The following is a 15,570-nucleotide window of genomic DNA, read 5'->3' on the forward strand; positions in this document are numbered from 1 at the left end:
GGCTGTGCGGTTGGTCAATGCACTCCCTAGAGATGTAGATATTTTTGGCGATCCATTATATATTCTGTTTTTTAAATTCTATTTTATTGTTTAATTTGTACTTTTTGAATCATTGTTGTTTTTTTAAATTTTATTTCTTTTGTATAAAACTATTTTTGCTTTCTTTTTTTCCTCCACTTTGTTTTTTTCTGATTTTCCGAACTGATTACTTGTATTTTTTATTCTAAATGTCATGTTGTGAACGTCCTGAATTAATAATTTGTTATGTACTCAACGTGTCTTTTTCAAATAAATAAATAAATAAAAATAAATAAATATTTGAAATTTTATTGAACTGTAAAAAAACTGATAAGTGTCTACCTATAAAATCAAATATACGGTTGTATCAAAAGGCCCGGACAGACCTTGTGATACTTTCAGGAGTACAGCAGCACTTTTGAGAACGCCTTCTTCTGAAAGCAATTTCGTGTTACTGTACCCCTCTAATAACTAGTATAAATCGTAATTAAGAATTAAGAATTGTGTTAGGTAACAATTATTGTTGCTTCGTCTCGGTCGACACGTCTTAAAATGCATATTGTACAAAATGCTAATAAGACCAGTTGTAATGTATGGCTCAGAGACCTGGTGCATGACTAAAACCATGGAAAGAGTATTGGGCTCATTCGAATGGAGCGTGCTGCGTGGCATCTTCAGACCCATCAATTGAATAACTCCCAATTGGAGTATTTAGGTAGCCCTTTGTTCGAGGGCCCGCGCATTGTACAGTCCATCAAATTGGGCCACCTTAGATGGCTGAACATCAGCCATGTACACAGGGTGGACGAGTCATGCATGACAAATAAACTAACATTCGGGAAACCGGAAGGCGAACGAAGACCTGGCCGACCTCGTACAAGATGGATCGTACCTTGGACACCTTGGTGTAGACACACACTTGGTACCTTTTGACAAACCTGGATGGAGGCAGATGCTGGAGGAGGCCTTAACCTATATAGGGTTGTAGCGCCAGGAAGAAGAGGAACAAAATCTCGTTTAATAAATCAATATGCCATGTATGCCCTGATACACAGAGTTCCATTACATTACCTTTAGACAGAAGTGAGATTCAAAATATTCAACAACCAGTTTACTCCCACCAAATAAATCTTTTTTTTTTGTTTTATTGAAAAAGGTTATTGTGTTATCATCCAGATTTTTTTGATTTCCCTTGCTTTATCTAGGGTTTATGAGGTTTGCAGTGCTCGAAATAGAAAATTTCACGAAACGGAACTAATTTTCTAACACGACGTGTTGGTTATATAATATTCTAGTTTTTCATAATATATATAACACTTTTTAAATCTACGTGCAATACACAATAACAATGGCAACTTAAATAATATAAGTAGGTATACGAAGTCGTTTCATTGTGAATAATTATTATTCAAACATCACTGAATCAGCGCTCGAAATGGAAAATTTTACTAACCGGAGCGCTCGACCATTTTCTGAATATATTTACAGTTATAACATTTTATGTGCATTTTATATAAATAAACGTGTTATATTTTCTATTAGGAATATGGCCTATCTAGCTCAGACGGTCAAAATATTTTTTCCACAAAACGAAGCGATAATTTTAGATATTTCACGAACCGAAACGGCGCTCCGGTGCGTTCCGGTCCATTTCGAGCCCTGCACTGAATGTAATCTGAGTGGGTAAAACGTTAAAACAAATAAAATAATGAACTACTTAGCTAATAAAAATTACCCATTGGTTTGGTCAGTTATTTAACAAAAAAAACATATTTTTCTGCCAGTAAATAGCCATAAAACTCTCAAATTTTTTCAAATTGGAAAGAGTTTAGTGAACTATCTTTTTATTCAAATAAATAATACACAATACGAATGCAGCGTTCTATATTAAACAACATAAGATACCTACATAATCAGAAAAAATAGAAAAATATTGGCAGAAATGTTCACAATTGGCACAAAGAGTTTTGTGATTGGTGAGTTGAAAACTCAAACCTCAGTAGATACATATATATGTAACTTAGGGAAAAAAACAATAAATTTTATTTTTATGGTGGGTGTTATTTTTTTCAGTAGGTACAAAATGCTATTGTTTTACGTGATAAAAGAAATTCATTGAAGCAAAAAATAACTTTGGTAAAAATATTGATTCATTTTGAAGGGTTGGTTTGGATTTATTTAAATGCCATTGTTTCAAAAGTTTACTATTGTTCTCAATTATTTCATCATTCACCACTGTTTCGCACATTCTTACGAGCGTATGTAAGGGCCATTAAAAAGCAGAGATAGGTACTCAACCAGTAAAATATTTTTTTATAGAAAAATATTTATTGTATTGTATTCGTGATTTTTTATAACATACCAATTCATTTTCCTCAAATTCTCAATCTGAACCTGAACGTATTATTAAATATTTTACTAGACGGCTCGCTGTCCTCGAGGATTTGATTTCACGAGACGGAATGGTATCCTCAACGATTTTAGAAACCGGAGCTATACTCAGGTGTACTCCGGTCCATATCAAGCACTGGAAATTTTTGGTTTGCCAAGCTTGTACCGATTAACCTAATTGACTGAAGTACTAGGTATCTAATATAATGCCTATGGAATCAAGGTGGGTTATTTTATCTGAATTTAAATTAATATAAGTTATAAGGAATTATATTATAAACCTACAACATTCATTGTAGAAAACATTATTCCTTTCTTTGCTGATCTGGAATCTCGTGTTTGTGTTGATTTACCTATTTATCATAATATTTTTAAGCAGCTGCGAAAATCATTGATATCAATAATTTGTAATGAAAGAGTTTATTGAATTCAAACATTTTTTCTGGGCAGTTTTCTAACGCATATTGAATAATTATAAATACCACCTTATTTAAACCAATACATTGTAGACAGTATTAATATGTAAAAAAAAACACATAATATAGGTAGTTATTTACTATTTATATTTATCAGTAAAATACTAAAAGTAACACTAAACTTCAGTATATTATGTTTCCGTGGAAATTATTTGTTTTTAACTTAATAAACTTACATGAAAGACTGATGGTAAGTTCGTAAGACGTTGTGTATTTTACAAAATGGAAAAAGTATTGATTGTGGATGTTTTTGGTTATAACCAGCGCTTGAAATGGAAAATTTTACGAACTGGAGCGATCGATAATTTTACAAAAATATTAACATAGTTATCTAATTATCTGTGTATTTTATAAAAAATAAGTGTGTTCGATTTTTATTATATGGCATATCTAGCTCAGATGGCCAAATTAATAAGTATTTCCACGAGACAAAGCGATAATCTTGAGAATTTTATGAACCAGAACGGCGCTCCGGTCCATTTCGAGCCCTGGTTATAACAGGGTTTAAATTGTAAATAAGAATGTGACATGCAAACGTTTCTTTAGAATTTCATACATTGGTACAGACGTATATAATATTATAAATTTGATTTGTTTAGAAATAATATTATGAACTTCGGTGGGTTTATTAAATTGTTGTCTATGTCGGCGATAAATCTCGGAAAATCGAATAAATTGTGCACTTTTATGAAAACATGAACTTTGGCAATAATGGCATGATGAATGCATAATAATAATATACTAAGGGTAATTTTTAAGGTTTTTTTGTAAAACCCTTTTAAATAGTATAAAACTTAGTGCCCCGCCTGGATGCCAATCCAAAATTGCCAACTCCCTTCCCACAATTATAAATATGAAAGAACCAAAAAAATAGCCACCTACTTAGGTAGGTACTTATTTTATTTTCATATTATAGAAAATCTATTTATTACATAATGTGACTTTTTTTACTATCTATGAAACAAATTCATGAGAAAAAAATTCCTCTTCAATCTTTATAGCCATATGACTCTATTTCTTGTCGCCCTTTGCTGTACAAGAAGTTAAGTAGGTACATTTTTGCAGAATTTTTTTTCTCAACCGTATGAATTTGGCAGAACTATTGAAATGTTTCGTTAAATCACAAGGACTCGCTAACACATGAATCCAAAGGTGTATCTTACAAAATATACATCTAAATCACTAGGCAGTGACACAACTAGCCAAAGAGTGGCCTGTCACAATTATACCCTTACTATTTTAGTAACAAATTATAATATGTTACCTACTATATTTTATTATTTTGCGTGGATATCTTAAACGGATACATACAAAGAAACTCTTTAAAAATCAATTACATACATATATCCATAAATACCCTCAATCTGTTGTCACCACAGATGAAAAATGTATCATCACTAATCAGGGCTCGAAATTGACCAGAGCGCACCGGAGCGCCGTTCCGGTTCATGAAATCCCCAAAATTATCGCTCCATCTCGTGTAAAAAATATTTTGACCATTTAAGAAGCTAGAGATAGGCCATATTATAAAAAAAAATCTAACACACTTATTTTTATACAATATACATAAGTATAATTAAATAATTATTATATTAATATTTTCGAAAAAATATTGAGCGCTCCGGTTCGTAAAACTGTTCATTTTGAGCGCTGTCACTAATAGAACCTATGCTCAAAAATGTTATTATTTCGGTACTATGATGGCAGATGGTTATAACTGCAGTTTTTTCACTTTTCATACACGTTTTCTTCCATATGTTCCAAATTGTACACTTTTTAATGTGGCAAAATATTAGCGCTGCAACTTTATTAGTCGCAAAGTAATATTAAAAGATATCTGCATCTGACCGAATGTAAAAAAGGGTTGATATGGCAAAAATATATATCCGCTTGAAATGCAAGATAACAATAAAACTTCAATCTTCGTAAAATGAATGATTAAAGGTTTGTGTTGGGATGCTAATTTCGCTTATTTTGATATAAAATACTTCAAAATATCTTATAAACTAACGCGCCACACTGTTTGCTAAACTTTGTTTTCGCTTTTCTGTAAAATTGTGTCGACAGCAGTTATTACTGTTTGCCATCACAGTACATATTTAACTGAATTTTGAACATCATTCACAATTCAATACCTCATTTTTATTAATAAATACATATTATTATAAAACGTCACTACTTCAATAATGTATTAATTTGTATTTCTTTCATCTTTTTCTAATTCTGACAAATCCCCGGATGGGATTCGCTGCCTTAGGATACTTTCTAGCCCAGTCTATTAACATTGAATGATCCTTTTAGGTATTTTTGTTTACAACTATGATGTCAAACGTCTAAATATAATTATTATTGTGTATTTTTACATATTATTATTTTGCATTACCTACCACGTTGATTATCCACTTTTTGGTACACAACATACGCAAAGTTCGAAATGTACCGGAGCGCTCTTCCGGAATCCCTAAAATTATCTCTCCATCTCATAGACAAATTAATTTGACCATCTGTGGGTCTATTCTAAGGCAGCTATCGATGGTAGTTTATTATATTTATGTATTGAGGTTTATAATTATTGTTACAATAAGTTAGCGGTCTAAACTGTCTATCTCGCTCTAAAAGTTAACACAGCCAAGAGAGAGGCTATTAAAACAAAGCACTTTTTGACAATGTTTAACGGTTAACTTATTGTAACAATTAACTGCCTCAATAAATAAATATGATAAACTACCGACAATAGCCGCATTGTATATAGAATAGACCGACTGACCAAGATAAGCCATATAAGAAAAAATCTAACACTTATTTTTATAAAATATACATAAAATTAGTTAGTTAACTATGTTAATATTTTCGAAAAATTATTTAGCACTCCAGTTCGTAAAATTTTCAATTTCGAACGCTGAACATACATAAGTATGTACTTCTAATATTTCAGTATAAGATTCTGATTATGGAATTAAATATAACATATTTATTTTATAATATTAATAGGTATTAAAAAATATTTTTTTCCGGGGATTTTATTGCCTCCTGAAACATAATTGCCATCTATGAAGGCATGGCCAACACGCATTACTAGTAAAAAGCCTATTAATTTATTTTCTATTCTGTTTCGAGGACCAAAATTATGTTCTGCCTAGGATCGAAAATAGTAACATGTACTATTTTGAAATATTTATTTTCACACGATGGACGAGCAGTTACCGCATCAGCTTATTGCCAAGGGTCCCGGGTTTGAATCCCTTATCTGGCAAAATTCACATATTTTTCAATGTGGGTTTGGACCCAGAGTATGAACCTAATAGGATGAGCAAATAGCAAACATCCATTTCTCATAAAAACAAAAATCTGTTAATACAACCTCTGTGGAGAGGCCTATGGTCTTCTTAGGATTACACATGGTAAAAAGCCTATTAATTTATTTTCTATTCTGTTTCGAGGACCAAAATTATGTTCTGCCTAGGATCGAAAATAGTAACATGTACTATTTTGAAATATTTATTTTCACACGATGGACGAGCAGTTACCGCATCAGCTTATTGCCAAGGGTCCCGAGTTTGAATCCCTTATCTGGCAAAATTCACATATTTTTCAATGTGGGTTTGGACCCAGAGTATGAACCTAATAGGATGAGCAAATAGCTAACATCCATTTCTCATAAAAACAAAAATCTGTTAATACAACCTCTGTGGAGAGGCCTATGGTCTTCTTAGGATTACACATGGTAAATAAAATCATTTCATTTGGAGGTTACACAAGCAGATATTCATCAGCATTTTTTTTTGTCATGTCACTTGACAGTTCATTTCATACTGTTGCCAGCAGGTAATATGTGTTGTGTTTTTGCTTTATCCATTTAAAAAGCGTTAAAATAACATCCCATACAAAAAATATTACAGCAGTAATAATGTAATTATCATAATTTGATTTTTTCCTGCGTTTACAAAAATACTTCGCGTCACTAGACTTGCTAATGACTGTATTTATGTTTCCTATCATTTTCCGTAAATTGTTAATGACAAGATAAGTAAAGTAGCGGTCAAACTTCAACCAACGACATCCAGGTGTATTTAGTATTGTGAGGACGAGGTTATTACATTCTGACTCACATATTATTTCAATCTTCTCAGAATTAATGTTATCTGCTCAAAAACCAGCAACAAATTAAAATACTTATCACATGTACCATTACAATAATAAATGTAAATAAGAATAGTGTCATTTTTTCATATTGCTTTACAATTTACAATAAATAGAAATGAATACTTAGTCTCTCGAACCTTGAACTCAACCTACTCCATTTCAGAGCCATTGGAGGGGAATAAATGTCCATCTAGGAAACATGGCTCCTATGGACAGAAATAACTGTCTTGAGACCCCGATGTATGAAATGTCACAAATCCTTATAAATGTCAAAAAAATGCATCCGCTGACGTCATACTTGCATAATGGAAGCAGTGCACAGATTCAAAAATACAAAATGGCTGGCTCCTGTCACTTGTCAGTGCAGTACTGCCATCAAAAATCGCAACCCCATGGTTTCATTAAAAGCATTCACCACAGGAATTGAGAACCTTGTAAATTTTTTTAGAACTTTATTATTAACCGTATTGGTTATCAGTGTGCATTTACCATTGGTGAGTGTGCATAGTGCCTGAAGATGCCGAAAGGCGAAACCCAGGTCGCAATAGATGACCCAAATGGAATATTATATATTTTTATGTGAAATAAAATATTTTATTTAATTTATATTGTGCCACGTGATGAACAATTTCATCATTCTTGACAATTTCAATATTTAAATTATCGGGGAATCAAAATTTTTAAATTGGCTATAATAATGACGTCTTGACGTGATGTGATGTCACTAATTAGCAACTGTAGTATTTTTGTTTATGCATTTAATTTTGACGTTATTTCAATTTAATTTAATTTTACATCCTATGCATGCTCCTCTGATACTCCAATTTAAATGTTCTTAAACATACTATTCTACAATGTCATGACAACTTAATTAAACTAACATGTAGCTTACCGGATACTATGTATATGTGATGAAAGAATTCAAAGGAAAAATAGTCCTTTGTAGAAGTAGTAATCTTTACAATATCCAGATAGGGCCCAGGCATGAAAAATAAATCACCAAGTTGGTTTAATAAAAGAAAAACTTTATATATTTTTTTTCCAATAAATTACATTACAAAACAAGTACAAAATGATATCCCATATTGATATTGCATGAACTTTTGGTTATACTGATAAAGGCAGGATGAGCTACATGCAATATTAATACAAATTTACAAATAAACAACAAACAAGTCATGGTATTTGTAGGAGAAAATTGTAATTAAATGACAAAATAAAATTGTAACCGATTCTTCATTCCTCAATAAATTATATAGGTAACTCTCTTATCACTATAATAATACACAGAAAGTCATTTTTGTTTTAACAATAATTATGATATCATTTGGTGAGTAACAGAATTTAATACAACATATTATCAATTAATCATTAGAAATATACAGATCATATTGTCCGAAATGTTGTACATATGTAACTATATTACATTTTAAAATCAGCCATTAATATAATATTACAATTATCATAATTTTGAAAAAAGATTACATATTAGTAAATCCAGCTCGCAAAGAATGAATATAATATAATACTTCACACACCTGTAACGTCATGACAGGGCTCTATAAGATAACTAACAATAATCATTTGTCATCTATATAATATAATACACATTTGGGAAAATGTTGCAACCCATATATCATTATTTTTCTAATACCAATTAATTAAATTACTGAGATTATAGTTTATGAGAATCAGATTTATAAATGTTACAAACCTATTATTTTAATTTAAAATAGTCTATGAACATTCGAGGCAAGATAAGTGCAATAAAATGTATTTATGAAACGCATAAAATCCTTAACAAAAATAGCCTCCATCGAGATTTATAAATAAAATTATATTCTACACCATAAATTAATAATCCCTGAAAAACAATTGATTAATTAAAATAAAATTGAACTATTATTTGGCAGGTAACAAAATTATTCATTAAATAATTAAATGTATATTTTCCTATAAGTAATAATGTCAGTGAAAGAATGACAAAAAAATCATCTTTTCTTCTTGCGAAACGGTACAAGCCATATTGTATAAATGAATGCAAACTATAAGTTGGTAAAATTCCTACATTTTTGTTATTATTGATTTGCTTTCTTGAAATAGTCCTTGCTTTCAGCTGGATTTGGTTTGATGGTTGCAGCATTGGTTTCTGGATGCCAATTCGCAGGGCAAACTGAAAATAATAAAATCACAACTAAATTCTTTTTACATTCATTAAAGGGGGTCGGACTCAAAACTCAGGCTATAAACCCATCCATAGAACCCTTTATGATGATTTTATAAAAAAATTGCAATATGTACTAAACTGAAAAACACTTCTGACATGCATTTGAATGATGTCTACCATGGATGGATGATCCCAGAAAACTTTGTTTTGATGCCAATCACCAACCTGACTTTCAGCTATTCTTGGGCGAAACTTTTTTCCTCAATTTAAAATTATGCATTATAAGACTATTACAACAGCTCGATGCATAACTACATGTCCCTGGTATTAAGCTCCCATGCTGGATTTTACTCTTCTTATTAACTATATTGTGACCCTGGTTTGCGTAGATCACATTACTGCAAGAACTGTCAAGAAGCATTAGTCATTAGTATAACAATTCATATTTCTTTACCTTCTCCATGCTCATCAGCGAACTGGAAAGCCTTCACCAATCGAAGAGTTTCATCAACCGATCGACCTACTGGAAGATCATTTACAGTTGACTGCCTGAGAATTCCATTCTTGTCGATAATGAATAGACCTAGGGAAAAACATTCTCAATTTATATTGTTATAATATTATATTCGATATAACAATTTGGCTGTACGGCAGCAATTTTCAAAAAAATTTATCCCACTTAGCGAATACAACTTTTTCCATGCAATCTATTGATACCATATGGTTTATCAAATTTTGTAATCAAACGTGACACAGCTACCCTTGTTACTTTTCCAACATTGAGATTCAATATTTAGTTTTTATTACAGCTACCCTCAAAAACCAGCTTTACAGAGGTAAATTATCACAAAAGAAACTAGGATTTGGTTGTCCGTCCTTTACTAATATACAAAACTTAACTAGTTCCATATCCAAATATTTTTTTATTAACGTAGACAACTTAACCAGGCTCTCTAACTCTGACAATGTAAAATTAGATAGAGATTGAACATTAAATCTATGTAAAATTCTCTATATTATCACCTTGAAGGTGGTGCTAGGCTTATGCATATTCAGATACTTTTTTTTTTAAATATATATATTGTGAGATAAAACCACTTCCAATTTGAACAATGTGCATAATGCGTGGAACAAGGAAAGAGCAGTATGCTGTGTTATCATTATAATCATACATATTAACGCATTGAATTAAGATTGCCAGTAGTTATTAAAATTTCCAGATATCCTGCAGTGGACCTGTGGATTAATCACGGTGCTCCAGGGTGTCAAGGTCCACACTTGGAAACCTTTGGTTTAGGACATGATATTTTTTAATGTTTGTTAAGAATTAATAATTACTGAATGAATAGTCAACAAATCATATACCCCTTAGAGCGATCCCGTCTTTCTCAATGAGGACATCGTAATCACGAGCTATCTGCTTTGTAAAATCGGCGAGAAGAGGAATATTCAGTTTACCAACTCCACCATCCTAAATTCAAACAAAATATAATATAATACTTTTTGGAGGATTAAATTGAATTGAGATACTTACGATTACTTATTCACTAAAATATGAGTTAATCACGATTTATAACATAAACAGTGTGCACTTTATATAACAAACATGACAGACATTAAAAACTAAATAACACAAGACTTTTAAATCTTCAACTATTTGAATTACCATTGTATTAGGCATTTCATAGTATAAGAATGATGTATTTTCAAACCCATTATCAATAGAAAATGTGGGGAAGATGTAATGACATAATGTAAAAATGTTGCATACTAAGCATCTATAGTTACAAACGGTGTTTACCCCGTTTACACGTGCATGGATTTACTGCTGACAGTATGTATTATTGCGGCCATAACAATATTTTTTTAGATTATGGAGATCAATCGTAAGTGGTTAGTAATTTGAGTTTAAAGTCAGATGGGATAACTCGCAAAATTTGTATGTGCGACATGTCGATCACGGCCTCAAAGAGCAAGATAACTCGCTGAAGGCATAGAACCAGTTAAACAAATATATTAATGAACATTATTTTCATGAGAACAAAGCATGAAGAAGAACTAATAAAATAAATCATACAACTAAAGAATAATGTATGTTTTAAATTTGCATGTTATATTATTATTTTTTTGTGAAGATATCCAGCATGTTGACTTTCAAGTAAATCTGATGTAATTAATATTCTATATTGGAAACTTTAACCTGCGTGTGGTGTCAAAAATGTTAAATTTAAAGCTTGTTGGTAACACTGAACATAAATATAATCAAAATGTTAATTGCATCAATAAATTGCAACCTTATGCTCTCATCACACGGATTTTTGAATTAACTATCTTCTTCTTTGGCCATATCCGCCCCTTAGCTGGAGCATATGGACACCACGCGGCGCCTCCAAGAATCCCTGTCGCTCGCCAGTCTTCTTGCTTCGTTCCAGGTCAAACCAGCATCCCGTAGCTCCGCCGTATACACTCTGTAGATTGTATTTAGCGGCCTTCCAGGTCGCCGGAATCTGGTCGGCTTGAAGAACAGGCAAGCCAGGTTAAACTTCTCTTCTGGCATCTGCAGCACGTGGCGGAGCCAGGTCCAACGTCGCCTCTTCACTTTCAGCGTGATGAGAGGCTGCTTGGTACGTTCTCTTATATCCTCGTTGCTCCTAAAGTCATACCACGGCACACCCAGTAATCGTCGCAAACATCTGTTTTCGAAGCTCAGTATACAGTTACTCTGAGCCTTCGTAAGGTGCCATGATTCGCTACCGTAAAGCAGCACTGTCAGAATGGAAGCGTCGAATAGGTGGCATTTGGTTTTGACCGAGTACAATCGTGAGTCCCAGACATTTCGCATCGAGTTGAATGTTGCTCCAGCCATTCCCATTCGGATAGCGAGCTCTTTCTGCAAAATGCCATCTCCCGTGATGTGTACCCCCAGGTACTTGAAGCTGTCGACGCTCTCGATGTTTTGTCCATCGCTAATCAGAGGGAAATCTAATTGAATGAATTAACTATACCTATAACAAAACAAATATGTATGTAACAAAAATGCATTACTGACCTTTCTATCAGTCTGTGTCCAGGCTAAATGGCTGAATTTGGAGTCTGTCGATATTCCGATGACTTCACAACCAATTTTTTGGAATTCTTTTGCTTTGTCACTGAACGCTACCAACTCTGTGGGGCAAACAAACGTGCTGAAACAAAAGAAAGATAATTGAAAAATGTGTTGAATATTAATAAAAAAAATAGAATAAAGAGTCATTCTTCACATCATTTCATAATTTATTATGATTGGCTTTAGGATAAAAAGAAATGTCACTGTTACCTCCAATAAACTATGTGTATTGTCTAATCCTAATGAGTAATGACATTGACTAACCAATCAATTAAATCAAATTACAATAAGGTCAGTAACTATGTCCAGACCAATAATAATAGGGAAATAGTAACACTTAACATTATGACTGATACTATAGCGCGACAAGTATAACGTGACGCGTGGCCGTTTCAAGAACTACAATCCTCCTTAGCCGTTTTCTTTACGTTCCCCTTGCCATGCAGTCATTTGACGTTTGTTATTTGTGCGTCCTACAAGTTTGTGTAAAGTGTTTATATTATATTTATATTACACATATTGTTTTTCAATTTATGTATGAGTCAGAGCATGGACCTGATAGGTTGAGCAAGTGGCTGACATCCATTTCTCGTAAAAATAAAATATGTTAACACAAACCTCCACTCTGTGGAGGCTTATATGATCTTATTAGGATTGGACATGGTCGAGAGAATAAAAATAAATTATTTTGAATAATTAATTTCAATATAACTTTATAATGAAATTATAGCACTCTTAACCCATAGCTTACGGGCCGCACAAAATTGTGTTTTTGCTAATTACTTTTCAAATGCAAATTAACACGTTAATTACAAAATTAATTAAAAGGGCCCGTAAGCATTGTGTTAATATAATATTATGTATTAATTTAGTAGTCCATAATGTTTTATTGATTATTCAATATAAAAGTTTATTTGTAATGATATTGATACTTGTGATAAAAAAATACTTTGGTTATGAATGAACCCAGATAAGATATTATGTAAACATGTTAGTAATTAATTTTTTTTTATTTACAATTTTTTTTTTCGACCATGTCCGATCCTAATAGGATCATATGAGCCTCCACAGAGTAGAGGTTTGTATTAAGAGATTTTGTTTTTTATGAGAAATGGATGTCAGCCACTTGCTCAGGCTATTAGGTCCATACCCTGACTCACACACAAATTAAAAAAATAATATGTGTACTTGCCAGACCCAGGATTCGAACCTGGGACCCACGGTGTTATAGTCCAACGAACAAGCCGCGCGGCCAACGGGCTTACTAATACAACTTACTAATAATTAAAGGCAATTAATTTTTTACAGTACTATAATTAGGAGATAATAATTGGCCTGCATTATAATTTATTTTAAATTTATCAAATCTACATTATTTTATTTTAATAATTCGAAATGCTGGCTAAAGCTTGTTTATGAATTGGCAACATAATGATGCTGTAGCAATAAGCCTCTATGCATCAAAATCATCCTAAATTGACCACAGTCTGTTTGGTTGTGCATGAAGTTGCTGCACAATTAAAACCACATTAACAGCACACCACCCCATACCAATCGGCCACAAAAGTTTTAAAATCTGCCATAAATGAAAAAACTGTGAATGCGAAATACCTACTAATCCTAATCCAATATCAGCTAAAAGTCTCACCTATATGACACATATTTCAATGTATTTACTAAATGAATAATAAAACTGTAGATATATTTTTGTAACATTGATTTTACTTACAAATCCAACGGATAGAAGACAAGAACTAAATATTTTCCTTTATAGTCAGCTAATTTTATCTCTTTGAAGTCTCCATTAGAGACAGCAGTACCGCTGAAATCCGGAGCTGGCAATTGTACACGAGGTGACAACATACATGAACCTGTAAAACGGTAAAATAATATTTATTGGTAAGTATATTATGTCATGCTGTATTCTCTGAAAATTGTTTTATCTCCATGCCTCCTTCATTCCCCGGCAATTCCCCAATACTCTCAATTATGTGACATCCGAATATACACAAGAACATCTATAACAATATTTCCCGCATACTCTCCTGAGAACTCATACTTGAAGCCTTTATGTTATGTAGCAAACAAGGTTGACTACTAACGAACAAGATCTTCTTGTCAACGTTTTAAAACTGCGAACTAATAAGCCCCTACTATTTTTAACCACACTTCGACTGCAACGACTTCCGTTTATCGACGAGTTGTCCACGTGTTTGTACAATTTTCTTTTTAGACCAAACCAAACCTAATCTAACCTAGCCCAACCTAATATTACCTCATATAATCGTAGTTTGTGATAATGGTGCATCAAAATGTATGAAAATATCAAGTTATCAATTAACGATTATTGGATCATAAAGCCGCTGCGCCGCCAGAAAAAGGTATTTATTATAATTGTCTACATGGAATAAACTGTTTTCGTAAAAAAAAATATAAAAGCTCATGGCTATCTCTGCGGCACAATTACCAAAATACAATATAATGTCCAAACCCAGTTCTTTTACCTGAAAAATCTACACCTATCAAAATTACCCTTCACCCCATACCCCACCTAATTTGTTGTAAAAGCTGTAGATAAAAAAAATACCAGAAAATAATATTTCGATTAAATATTATAAGAACAAAAGAACTAATCAAAATGCAGTGTAGACAGACCTAGAAATTACGCAATTTCAATTAGTTCACTTCCTTGAAAGATAAGCTTTGGAGAAACCTATTATAACCTTGACAGTTATTCAATAACAAATAATTAAAATACCACTTACTAGAGTGGATGGCAGAGGAGCTCACATATTGTAAAGTGGAAGATGATGATATCTAGAAAATAATTGTTACAAAATTGGATGAGTGTAAATAATATGAACTGTCACTTAGTAAAATCAGAATACATTGCATTTAAATCGAGATAATTAATCACCTTCTGAAACAAATTGCGCAAAACAAAAGACATCGTTTCAAACTGTACAACAGTTTCGAGAATATGCAGTAGGTATATCTCTTAACAATGGATATTGATAAACAAGACTAAATCTTCCAGTCGGGTTAAATGAAAATTAAATATTATGAATCTATGAATTTTAGGTTAGGTTTATTGAAAATTTGAAATGACTGCAAGACTCGGCAGCCGACTAGAATCAGTCATGGAATCAGTGCATAATCAGTGCTGCCAGGACCAGGTACGGTTTGTAAAATGTTTGATGACTTTGAATATTTTCTATTTTTTTCCAGACTATACACCCAGTCAATTAGGTTTTGAAAGCATGATTCAA

At 32.3% G+C, this 15,570-nt stretch overlaps 1 protein-coding gene across 1 annotated transcript; it reads right to left on the reverse strand.

Annotated features, from left to right (window-relative positions):
• Window positions 1-8,033: 8,033 nt before the first annotated feature.
• On the reverse strand, window positions 8,034-15,441 carry LOC147067305 (peroxiredoxin-2-like). Its single transcript, XM_085953715.1, has 7 exons — window positions 15,219-15,441; window positions 15,067-15,118; window positions 14,031-14,172; window positions 12,245-12,380; window positions 10,561-10,666; window positions 9,650-9,778; window positions 8,034-9,201 (listed from the first exon to the last, which is right to left on the reverse strand). Exons 1-7 carry the CDS (start codon window positions 15,249-15,251, stop codon window positions 9,107-9,109), a joined length of 693 nt encoding a protein of 230 aa, XP_085809841.1. The 5' UTR covers window positions 15,252-15,441; the 3' UTR covers window positions 8,034-9,106.
• Window positions 15,442-15,570: the final 129 nt, after the last annotated feature.

This window comes from Rhyacophila brunnea, unplaced genomic scaffold (genome assembly GCF_057557595.1).
Source record: "Rhyacophila brunnea isolate RB1 unplaced genomic scaffold, BYU_Rbru_1.0 scaffold_4, whole genome shotgun sequence".
NCBI classification, from domain to species: Eukaryota; Metazoa; Arthropoda; class Insecta; order Trichoptera; family Rhyacophilidae; genus Rhyacophila; species Rhyacophila brunnea.